Source organism: Anastrepha obliqua, chromosome 6 (genome assembly GCF_027943255.1).
Source record: "Anastrepha obliqua isolate idAnaObli1 chromosome 6, idAnaObli1_1.0, whole genome shotgun sequence".
Classification (NCBI taxonomy): domain Eukaryota; kingdom Metazoa; phylum Arthropoda; class Insecta; order Diptera; family Tephritidae; genus Anastrepha; species Anastrepha obliqua.
The window spans coordinates 40,333,478-40,346,767 of NC_072897.1; the positions used below are offsets into that span (position 1 = coordinate 40,333,478).

Below are 13,290 nucleotides of genomic sequence, written 5' to 3' on the forward strand. Positions count from 1 at the left end.
TTTGCTTTCGGTTGTGTAGCGTATTGTGGGAAAACTTGTTAAAATATAAGTTGTTTGCGATTATTTATTGTTTTATAGTAACCAAATAATAAATATATACTAATTTTGTAAATTTTATGCAGGTCGAAAGTCGTGAGTACCAAACAGCAATTAGAAAGGCTAGTTGCATTAATGGAAGCGAATCCACAATATGCAAAAAGGATTTGCACCAAAGTACAAGCAGCAAAAAAATGGGAGGAATTTACAACGGAGCTGAATTGCTTGGGACCACCAGTTAGAACGGCAGCAAAATGGATTAAGGTTAATAATGGTTTTTTTTTTGTGTGATGTTTATAGAAATACATTTTTATTTTCCCTTGTCAGGTATGGGCTGACATGAAGTCAAAAGCGAAAAAAAAAAATGTCACAAAACAAAGCTGAACTTCGAGCAACAGGTGGGGCCCTATCAAACTGCAAACTATTTACTGCAATTTGATGTCTGCATAAATCCGCCTGGGGTGGAATTTGGCCTGGATACAACTACCAGTGACCAGTTCACAGTTTTGTCCCCGTCAAATCCCAGCCCAAAGCTTCTGGTCCAAAACTATGAGGAAAGTGAAGCGGATTTAGATTTAAATGTTCACGAGGAACCAGCAGGAAAAACGAGAACAAATAAAAAGTCTCAAAAAGCAAAGAGATTGAGGTTACTGGAGTTGCAGACTGATCGCCAAAAACAATTTTATGAACAAATGATTTCTACATTGCACAAAATCAAGCAAAGTGCTGCAGAAACAGCGGAATACACAAAAAAAAATTACGAGTTAAAAAAAAACGCAACCGACGAACTCTTGCAACTAAAACGGGAGAAATTGCTCCTATATAAAGAAGAAGTTCTGAAGAAGCAACAAGACCGCAGATCAAAACTACAATTAAAAGTAGCGATTTTAGAGACCAAAAAAAATTGCTATCGAAATAATTTTTATATAATATTTAGTCTTAAGGAAACTGAAGTGATATTTTTTGTTTTATATTAGTATTAGGACTGTATATATTTAAAGAAGGTTATTTATAGGTAATTTTTATATTTACATAGCTTTAAGCTAAGTGCCTTAAAGAAACTGAAGTGATATTCTGTGTTTTATATTAGCATTAGGAAAAGACTGTATATATTTAAAGTAGGTTAAACAAATGAATTAATGTTTTTTATTAAAGAAGTGAGATCGATTTTTAACTAAATAGCAAATTGAAATACGTAGAGGAACTGAAATACATATTTTTCGAATGACGAATAATTGAATAAAGAAAATTTATAACAAAAATAAAACAGAAACTGTGGCATAAAGGTTTCTATTTAATACTTTTTAGATTTTTCTATAATATTCTAAGAATTTCATTTCTTATGTGTTCTGCTGCTCCGTTATTTGACTCCACTTCAATATCTTCAGCATCATCGTTGAGGGTCTCGTCGGATAACTCTTCATTCGGAAGTTGAACATTATAAAAACAGCAAATGTTGTGCAAAGCTGCACAGACATTAATAATATGTGTTCCTTTTTTTGGAGAATAGTGAAGAGCTCTTGCCTGCAACAAACATCTAAATCGATTTTTCAGGACTCCAATTGTTCTCTCAATTATACTTCTCGCTTTAGCATGTTGTTTGTTGTATGTCCTTTGTGGAGATCCTTCCTCAGAGTTTCTGAACGGCATCATTTAATAAGGTTTTAGAGCGTATCCAGCATCACCTGAGACAGACAAAAATTATTAAAAACGGAGTTTCAATTGGTGTTTATTACATACCGTGAAGCTAAGTATTGCGACGGCCATTGAGATGTTGCTCCTCTAAATGCACTTTCAATGGCGACATGCTGAAAGCCATATAATCATGAGTAGCTCCTGGATTTTTCGCATTTATATAGGTTATTTTCATTGTATGATCACAAACCTAAAATTTACATTATTCGCATTTAGAATTTATGATTCATATAAAAATATATGCAAATGTCTACTTACAATCATAGCATTAATGCTGTAGAATCCCTTCCTGTTGTAATACAAATGCTGAACTTCTTTCCTGGGAGCGACAATTTTAACATGCGTGCCATCAATACAGCCATTTATTCCTGGAATCCGGTATTTGCTATGAAAAGGTGCTTTTCTTTGTTGCAGATCAGCCTCTGTACTACTAAATTTTATTAATCTTTGGCAAATATAATTTTCCAGGACATCTATTATTTCCGATAGCACAACAGACACAGTGGGTTGAGTAAGTCCTAGCGTACCTTCATTACCAATACTCAATTAGTACGATCCCTGAGCACAAAATCGCAGAACTGTGGCTAGCTTTAAACTATTTGGAATCGATTTGGCTCGAGTGCACTGCTGCAACTGGCTTTCTGTTGTGGACAGTAGGTTCATAAACGCTTCTTTAGATAATCTAAAGTTTTTTAAAAATCTGTAAGGAAATTTCTGTAATATTAAGTACGTCAACACATTTTGAAAATTCTAAACTTACTCAGTGGAAGCCATTTCTAGGGGGTTGGATGCGTCCCTCAACTGTTTTCTACTTCTAGCTAGTTCCACTAATCTTTCCGTTGTACTCATTTTCACAAAAAAGAATTTCGACAGAATTTCAACACAATCGGTTTTTCTTTTATTTTGCTTTGCTGTATCAGCTGAGAAAAAATTATCTATTGTAAATGCGTCGAGCGATCGAAATTCACAATAGTTCTATTCTTCAACGAATGAGCACCATAACACCAAATGAAAATTCGTTCAATCAGCACTTTCGACTACAGTCGAAGATCGAATGTTGCTCCTAATAGGGGCCAATATTTTGAAGAGAATACTCAGGGCCAGGAACAACAATCTCTTGAAGAGTATGTGCAAGAATACTCTAACGCAGAGAAAGAAGGATATAAGGAAATGGCATTTACTGACACCCATTTTTTAGACATTTCTCATTACCCTACTTTGAATGTAGGACAACAGAGGGCAATATTTTAAAATTTCTCATAGATAGACCCGATTTACACGAGGAGACATCTGGAAGGGAAACATTTTGTTCGGGGGCGAAGGACGGTCGGGGAAGAGAGAAGGGATTTTGTCTCCCGTACTCGGCGACACGCTTTGTGCTTATCCGTATTTTCAATGTTGAAGTTGGCTGCAAACTATTTTTTTGACGCTTGCTTCATTCGTTTTCGTCATTTGTGAGATAAAGTCGTGTGTTTTAAAAAGTATAGCGGAAAGTAAAAATGGAATACAAGTGGGAAAGAGAAGCAGTGGAAAAGCGTATAATATATGTGCAAGAAAATACTTGCTTATAAGATGTTCGCTCTAGTGAGTATATGGATCGAGGCAAAAAAGCGTCAGCATTTACCGATATCCATAAAAAATTGGAAACGGAAATGGTTGGCGTCACACTGGACGATGTTAAAAAAAAAATGGAAAAACCTCCGTAGCCAAAATATGAGGGAACTACGTATACAAAAAAACTCCAAAAAAAGTGGAAGTGGAGTAAACGATGTATACGAAACAAGGCTTTGGTGCTTGAAGGCTATGTTTCAACTAGGCAGAGCCAAGACAATACTGAGGTAATAATAAAATGTATTTCAATACATAACTGACATAATTTAACATGTTTCACAAATTTGTTTTTCAGATGCCTTCTTCGTGTAACTCAAGTTATTTAAGTGCAGGAAACAGCACAGAAACCGGTAGCTCGAGTGTAAATGACGAGCCACTGAAAAAACGAAAAAAGGTACAAAACTTGACAATAAATATTCAAAAAAAATCAAATTTTGTTTTTTATAGAAAAGCAACCAGTTCGCTGATGTGCAACAGGTGCTGTCAGTATTTAGGTCTATGATCGAAAATAAACAACAAAATGGCAGAAAATACGCATGGTTGGGAGCTTTGGTTGCCAATCAAATGGATGAGATAGATCCTAATAAACAGCAGGACGCCGCTTGGGAAATCCAATCCGTGATAAAAGAAATATATAGAAAAATCTCAACAGAAGCGTAGCACTCCAACATCAAACAGAACGTCTTCATCGTCAGACAAGGATCTGTTGCAGCTATCCATGGAGGGAGTTTTTGACGGAGAAGATTTTTGCGAATAAAGTAGGTATGGCTTAAAAAACTTATGGAACATGTTGATGTTGAATTACAATTGTTTTTTTGTTTCATTTCTAGATACTGAAGCACCAAAAAAAGTGATAATTATACTCCGTGCCAAATAGTAAATAAGTAATAATAAGATAATAAAACGTTATGTTTAAGAAATGTGAACACCAAAGTGCCTTAAAGAAAAGACTGCATTGAAAGCCAATAATTTTTTTGTAACTTTGTTTTAGTTAAGCATTTACACATGAAGTGAATTTTTATTTATTTATTTTTTTATTAAAAAACAAGGACTAATGTATACATATATACAAAAAGGGTGATAATTATGCTTCGTGCCAAATACTATGTTTTAGTAAATAAGTAATAATAAGATAATAAGACGTTATGTTTAAGAAATGTGAACACCAAAGTGCCTTAAAGAAAAGACTGCATTGAAAGCCAATAATTTTTTTGTAACTTTTAGTTAAGCGTTTACACATGAAGTGAATTTTTATTTATTTATTTTTTTATTAAAAAACAAAGACTAATGTATACATATACATATATAAATAAAAACAAATTATTTATTATGTAACCAATCCAGTTTGCCTTCTTCATTAAAATATTTGAGAAACTGTTCACGTACGTTCTCTGCTGCACCTCTCCGCGGATTGTAGTATACATCAGAATCAGTTGAGTGGCTATTATTTACAGTTTCTGCGTTTACTCTCATCAGTGAACATTTCGCCATTTTCGACTAAATAATTGTGTAAAACACAACACGTCAATACAATTTTCTCTACAGTGGCCACTTTCAGATTTATCGGAACTAGAAAGACGCGAAATCTATTGGATAAAATTCCAAATGCATGTTCCACCACATGCCTTGCACGAGAGAGTCTTTGATTAAAAACTGGTTTTTCCTGGCATTGCGTGTGGTAAGGATATGGCTTCATTAAATGCATCTGCAGAGGAAATGCATCGTCTCCGACTACGACGTATGGTAGGCGTCGATCGTTTCCTATTGAAGCAGCTTTTGGTATTTCCTTCTCTTCTTGCAGAACATCCCTTAATTTGCTTTGCAGAAATACTCCAGCATCGTTACTGCGACCGTTACAACCAACATCCACGAAAATAAATTTGGAATTAGCATCCACCAGGGCTAGTAAAATTATACTTCTAGTCCCTTTATAATTGTAATAGAAAGCTCCTTCAGTACGTGATGGACGAAAAGTTATATGCTTACCATCTAACGCGCCAATGCAGTTGGGGAATTGCCATTTAACTGCAAATTCTTTTGCAATGGCCTCCCATTCTGAATTGCTGTTTGGAAACTGCGTAAAAATTGTCATTAACTGCAGTATTCTATATTCTATTCTATTCTATTTCTATACTAAAAATAGTGCATACCTTTAAATACGACGATTTCAATTTGTTACAAAGGGCACTGCATACCTCAGGAACTATACTGGAAATTGAAGATTTGGATAAACGGGTCTGGTAATCGAAACTCACGTAAGACTCTCCTGAAAAAAACACCCGCTCATAACAATGCTACATTACCATTTCTTTTAACTTACCAGTGCTGAGAAATCGCAGCGTCAATACCAATTTTTCTGCTGCGGGAATCGCACCTCTCATAGTCGAATCAGAGCGTTGTATTTCATTCGCTATTAGCGACAGCAAATAATCAAATTGAGATTTTGATATTCGTAGGAAGTTCCTGTAGCTTTGCTCATCGTGTACCAGCAATTCTTTGTTTAAAAAGGCGAACGAGCCGCGATCGCACCTATTTTTCCTCCATTCCTTTATCCATTGCCGCTTGGCTCTCTTGATAGGCAACGATGCAGCTTTCTCGCCCAATGTGGCCAATCCTATTAGGAATATATAGTAATTAAAAATCGTATGTGCACATTTTACAAGCATTTAGTAACATACCTAAAAGTATTTCCTCTTTATCGCTGTCATCGGAGTCCAATTGCATAGCTTCTCTAATGCATTGAAATTTGCTTGTAATTAATTCGCACTTTTGTTTTTTATCCATATTTTTGGAAAATATTTCCTTCAGTTTATAAAATTGAGAATAATAATCGCTGCACAAATTAGAGAAATGTTAAAATATGCAAAATGTCAAAAATGTCGCGGAAACATTTTTGCCCGTGTGTACGCGAATGAAACATCAAAAGAGAATTTCCAGTGTCTCCCTTCCAGATGTCTCCTCGTGTAAATCGGGTCATACCGGGTCTAACAAGAACTATATTCAACCATCTTTAGTATTAAATCAATTCATCAATGAAAACATTTTTTATGCAGATTCAGTTGGTAGTAAAATCCCTATAACACATCACACAAAACTTAACCTTTTCGGAACTAAAATCGACCTTAAATTTTACATTTTGCCTTAATTGAAATCCTTTCATGGCATTCTCGGTAACAATAGTTTAAAATCACTAGACGCAGTTATTTACACCGCAAACAATTATATGTTGATAAAAAACTCTGTTAAAGTCAAAATTCTACAGCAAATTACTCAATCTGTCAATACACTTGATATCCGAACCAGCCATTTATCACATTCACAAGAAGGAAAACTTTGCAGACTATGTGAAAAGTACCCAAACTTATTCATGGAACCCGCGAAAAATTAACGTACACTACAACAATAAAAGCGGACATTAGTACAACAACTGACACTCATATTTGTTCAAAATATTACCCATACCCCATAGCAATGAAAGATGAGGTGGAAAACAAATAAAACTGTTATTGAGTCAAGTAATTATTAGACAATCAGAATCACTGTATAATTCACCGGTATGGAAGTACCGAAAAAGCTTGACGCTTCAAATGAAAAAAAATATCGCATTGGCGTAGACTATAGAAAACTTAATTCCCTGACAATTTCGGATAGATATCCGATTCCGGAAATAAATGAAGTCTTAGCACAAGTGAAAAATCAAAAATTCTTCACGGTCTTAGACCTTAAAAACGGATTCCACCAAATTCCACTTAACGAAAATGGCATTCCAGCATTTTCGGTAAACAATGGAAAATACGAGTTTACTCGACTGCCGTTCGGGCTAAAAAATTCTCCGGCTATTTTCCAAAGAACCTTAGATAACATTCGTAGAGATCAAACAGGGAAATGTTGCTATGTTTACATAGACGACATTATCATTTTTGGAGGAAACGATGAAAAACATTTCCGAAACATAGAAAAAGTATTCAGGATACTAGAAAATGCGAACATGAAAATCCAAATTGATATGTGTGAGTTCCTTAAAAGCGATGTCGAATATTTAGGACTCATCGTATCCTCAGAAGGAATTAAAACTAATCCCAAAAAAGTAGAAACAATAAAAAATTTTCCTTGTCCTAAAACTTTGAAGCACTTAAGGTCATTCCTGGGAATGTCAAGCTTCTATAGACGTTTCATCAAGGATTATGCGAAACTCGCAAAACCGATCACCGCGGTCGCCGCCGTCACGAGGGATGAATGTCTAAACCTGTCTGAAAAAATTCCGATCACATTTAACTCTGAAGCTACTGAAGCATTTGATAAAATAAAAAACACACTCGCATCTACCGAAGTTATGCTGCAATATCCGGACTATAAAAAAGAATTCCATCTCACTACCGATGCGTCCAATTACGCCATAGGTGCCGTTTTAGAACAGGACAAAGCACCCATAATTTTTACATCACGAACATTGAGCAAAGCTGAAGAGCACTATGCTACTAACGCGAAAGAGATGCTCGCTATAGTATAGCCCAAATCGTTATGAAACTATCTTTACGGATCAGCTTCTATAATAATTCACACTGACCACCAGCTATTAACATACGCTCTTAGTAACAAAAACACAAATAGCAAACTCAAGAGATGGAAGGCAATACTTGAGGAATACAATTATGAAATGAAATACAAACCATGTAGTTCTAACGTAGTTGCAGACGCTCTATCAAGACCGACACAAGACATTCAGGTTAATTCCATGACCGCCACACGACACAGCGATAAAAGTTCTTCTCAAAATTTGATACCTTTTACAGACGCCCCAATAAATGCATTTAAAAATCAAATAATCATTACGAAGAGAGAAAATGCATCTTATAATTTCGATATAATTGTTCCTACATATCATCGTCATACAGTATCAAAAAGCGAGTATAATAACAACAACCTAGTAAACATTTTAAAAAAATATCGCAATCCTTCAGTCACAAATGCCATAAAGACAGAGGACAGAATTCTTGGAAAAATTCAAGAATTGCATCCTATTCATTTTTCCCAATATAAAGTAAAATATTGCCGTAAAATTACCACGGACCTAACTGACGAAACCGACCAAGAAAACGAAATCCTTACGAGAACACAATCGTGTCCGTAGAAACGCGCGAGAAAATAAAACCCAGTTATTTGAAAATTTTTACTTTCCACGGATGAGTGCAAAAATTAGCAGGATAGTAAAACAGTGCAAGATATGCAAATTAAACAAATACGAAAGGCATCCGGATAAAACTATACTAAAAGCTACACCCATTCCAGTGTATCCAGGTCATATTTCTCATATAATATATATGTAGATATATATCACACGGACAAAAAGATAATATAGGGTTTTTCAGTAAGAGCGCTTTAACTTTTGAACTTTTTTGAATAAAACACAAACGGTTTGACTTTTTTAACTAATTTTTTTTTATTATCGAGTTTGAACATATACATTTAAGTATGAAATTCGATTTCTTTTGCATGACCACCGCGTGCACGTTTTACGAAGTCCAATCGTTGAACCCAATTTTCGACCACCCTTTTGCATAAATCGGCCGAAATTCCAGCAATTTCGCGTTCAATATTGGCTCTGAGCTCACAAATCGTCGCCGGCTTGCTACTGTAGACCAATGACTTCACATAACCCCAAAACGGGACGGCTTGTTAAATGGACCGTAAAATGGCCGTAATGCTCTCAAAGTAGCAGCAACAGAACGATTATTTTCATAAAAAATTTGCACGATTTGCAATCGTTGCTCAAGTGTGTAGCAATCCATGATGAAATGTATACTAATGAAGCTTACAAATGACAAGCGAAAAATAATAAATATTGCGTCGTTCGCCCTCCCTATCGAAAAAAAGTTGAAGCGCACCTATTGAACAACCCTATATTAACTGCAATAGACAAGTTTTCCAAATTTGCAATGGCACGAATAATAAAAAAACAAGATATTAAAGAACCATTAAGAGATATGCTCATGTCCTTTGGCATCCCTAAAAAAGTTGTGATAGATAATGAGAAATCTCTAAATTCAGCCCCAATAACCCACATGCTACAGAATCAATACAACATCGAAATATTTAGAGCTCCCCCTTACATGAGCACAGTAAACGGACAGGTAGAGCGCTTTCACTCGACTTTATCAGAAATTATTTGCTGCGTTAAGGCAGAAAAAATTCATGATTTATTTGATGATCTGCTGATGATAGATCTATCTTTAAATACAATTACTCCATTCATTCAACAATAAGAAGAAAATCTGTAGAAGTTTTCTTTGGAAGGACAGTAACGACTGACCCTACACAATTAAAACAGGACAGGTTAGAAAACATAAAAAACTTAACAGACAAGCAAGAGAAAGATTTAAAATATCATAATCAAAAAAGGAAAGAATTTGAAACATTTTTCGAAGGGCAGATAATTTATTCAAGGATCAATAAAAGGCTAGGAAATAAACTTTCTCCTCGTTATAAGGAACAAACTGTCATTTTATCAACCTCTGCTATGGAAAGGTTCAGATACTCGACTACACTAACGCGCCCATAATGACAATAGGGGGACGGTAAAATTACAAACATCGACCTTTAAACTAATTCACGTAATAAACCTAGAGCAGTACGAGCCAATACTTAATGAAATAAGAAGCACCTTGACAGAAGACGTAACAAAAAGTGATGTAAGTTACCTCTACCTAATGCACGAAATTCAAATTATTGAAAGCGTATTACGTAGATTAAAACCTGCGAGAGATAAAAGGGCAATAAATGAACTTGGTTCGGTGTGGAAATGTGTTGCTGGGACACCGGATCATGATGACTTCCAAAATATTTCAGATAAAATTAATGATGTTTTAAGAAACAATAATCAACAGGTAGTAAATAGATTAGTGCAAGAAAGACTAAATGAGTTGACTAACTTAATAACAAATATTAAATCGAATGATCAAATTCGAAAAGACTTATCGGAGTCGTTAGAGAGAAAACTCAAAATTATAAAAGAAGAAATAATAAATGTAGATTATGCAATTCAATGGTCAAAAGCAAGTATCTATTATGAATTTATTTATTCTATCAGACCTAGAATTAAGAATAACCAAAGAATTTTTTTAAGGACAGAAAAAGATGTAGGAGCATTCCATGGTTCGTACGAGACAGATCGTACGAATTTTTACAGTTTACAACCTTAATTATAGACAAACCTTAACTTTTTAAAACGAGTTATTTAGTGCACTAATACTGTGTGGTAGTTTTCTAAACGAAACCTATAAACGTGCTTTAAAATATTCGCATATTTTTGCAAAATCAAAAAAAAATTATATGTTCGTACGGGACAGCTCCAGTCAACCACTACTCTGAGTTATAGTGAATTAAGTGAAATTACAGCGAAACTAATAATATTAACAAGAAAACGAAAATGACATTAGATTGTGATTATATTAGAGTTTATTAATACAACAAAAACATTTAAAACATATTTAGTTTAAATGACTTATAGTGTAAAAATGAAAATGTTCGTACGGGACAAATTGTGTTCGTACGGGACGCGTACGAAATTCAGCTCTTAAATTTTGATTTTAACGTTCTCTAAGGGAACATTTGATGCTGTTGTTATCTTGAGCATGGCTTTTACATGTAACTTCGCGCCCATTTGCTAATATTTCGTGAAATTCGGATATTCCGGGTATAGGCTTGGACGATTCCCAGGGACGAACATCCCGAATTTTGTCAGCTTTTTCGGATGCAGAAATATAAAAAATGGATGTTGAAGGAACTAATGTGGCAGCAACTTTTGCGATATCATTCGCGTTTTGGATTACAGTATTGCTTCCTTGGTTACGGGCTTTTTGATTAACAAGTCTTTTTATATTGCCACCGACTCCGTCTACAACTCCCTTACCATGGAAAGTGGCAAAATACTTCCATTCAAATTGTTTGCTATATCTTTTAGAGAGATATACCAATAACGAGACCATATAACGATTTTTGAATTCAGAAGAAGCACCATGACTCCATATAACTTCTTTAATGCTTTCGCCATGATCTGCTGCAAAAATTTTATCATACAAATATGTCACGAAGGCGAATATACTGTCTTTGGCCCCTATTATGAGTTAGATTTGATCTTCGATATTCGCTGGTTGTCGAAGATCGAAAATCCAGTGTCAATTAGGTATTATGAGCGGTGCAAACCTATCGAAATTTTCGTTGTTTACCGAATTTAGAGTCGAATGCAATTTTGCTTCCGATTGTGTAGCGTATTGTGGGAAAATTAGTTAAAATGTAAGTTGTTTGCGATTATTTATTGTTTTTTAGTAACCAAATAATAAACATATACTAATTTTGTTAATTTTATTCAGGTCGAAAATCGTGAGTATCAAACAGCAATTAGAAAGGCTGATTGCATTAATGGAAGAGAATCCACAATTCGCAAAAGGGATTTACACAAAAGTTCAAGCAGCAAAGAAATGGGAGGAGTTTACAACGGAGCTGAATTGATTGGGACCACCAGTTAGAACGGCAGCAAAATGGATTAAGGTTAATAATGGTTTAGAGCGTATCCAGCATCACCTGAGACAGACAAAAATTATTAAAAACGGAAATTCAATTGGTGTGTATTACATACCGAGGAGCCAAGTATTGCGACGGCCATTGAGATGTTGCTCCTCTAAATGCACTTTCAATGGCGACATGTTGAAAGCCATATAATCATGAGTAGCTCCTGGATTTTTCGCATTTATATAGGTTATTTTCAATTTATGATGCCAAAACCTAGAATTTACATTATTCACATTGAGATGAATCGTCGAACTACAACTCCGTTGCACACATTTTCACAAAAAATACTTTTTTAACTTTTAAAAATGTTGTTAACAAAGAATTTCAATACAACCGCTTTTTCTTTTATTTTGATTTGCCGTATCAGCTGAGAAAAAATTATCTATTGTAAATGCGTCGAGCTATCGAAATTCACAATAGTTCTATTCTTCAGCGAATGAGCACCATAATACCAAATGAAAATTCGTTCGATCAGCACTTTCGACTACAGTCGAGGATCGAATGTTGCTCATAATAAGGGCCTTTATCTTTTTGCTTTGTATCGGAGCATATCACAAAAGTTTTACATTTTGCCATGAAAAATGAAGCAGCGATAAAAAGAGTAACACTTTCCCTGCTCCATAAAGCTGACTGCACCTCGTTTTGATATGCGCAAGAATAAGACATAGCAAAATCAATTTGAAGTATTCTTGCATGTTCATTATTTTTATCGCTTTGGAATGCTTGTGCTTGTACTCTTTTTATATTTAGGTGATACATGACATATGGTAAGTCGGATATAGGGTTTTCGTGTAACTCTCCACAACTGATTTCTTCTGTCTTCAGTTTTACTCGTTGATCGTCTCCTTTTTTCCATTGCTTATAAATTATATTTTTTCCTGGGTCATAAGGTATTACTATTTTACTTCCATTTTTACATGTGTCGCACACATTTCTCCAACAGCTTGAATCAAGAGCCGTATCACAGAGAATGTTACTCCAGTAGGAGCTATTGTAGCTTATTTTCAAACACTTCAATTTTAGAATAAAATTCTCGTGAATCATACATTTGCACTGTTCTGATGACGTGTCTTTTAATAACAAAGCATTTTTCGGTCGTAGTGCACAAAATCTAGAAAACTCAATTTTTATTTTCGGGAGCTCTTCCTTAAATATAATATATAAAAAGCTTTTTTTAAAAACAAGGTGAGGTAGTGCTTTTGTAATGTACGTTTTTTACCGTTAGTCCACAGACCATTGTGCCGTTCATGCCCGGGCATGTATGTATAAACAATGTCTGGACGAAAGTAAAAATCTTTCACCATTTTGGTGATTTCGTCATCGTTAATTGGTTCATTTATAGATTTATTCCTAACGTTATAAATACTAAGTCGAAGTTTT

The 13,290-nt window shown here is 34.8% G+C and overlaps 1 protein-coding gene and 1 pseudogene across 1 annotated transcript; both read right to left on the reverse strand.

Annotated features, from left to right (window-relative positions):
- Window positions 1-1,398: 1,398 nt before the first annotated feature.
- Window positions 1,399-2,399, reverse strand: LOC129250044 (putative nuclease HARBI1; annotated as a pseudogene).
- Window positions 2,400-4,681: 2,282 nt separating this feature from the next.
- Window positions 4,682-6,126, reverse strand: LOC129250400 (uncharacterized). The gene is made up of 4 exons (XM_054890025.1): window positions 6,021-6,126; window positions 5,663-5,956; window positions 5,493-5,608; window positions 4,682-5,416 (listed from the first exon to the last, which is right to left on the reverse strand). Exons 1-4 carry the CDS (start codon window positions 6,124-6,126, stop codon window positions 4,787-4,789), a joined length of 1,146 nt encoding a protein of 381 aa, XP_054746000.1. The 3' UTR covers window positions 4,682-4,786.
- Between the last annotated feature and the right edge of the window lie 7,164 nt (window positions 6,127-13,290).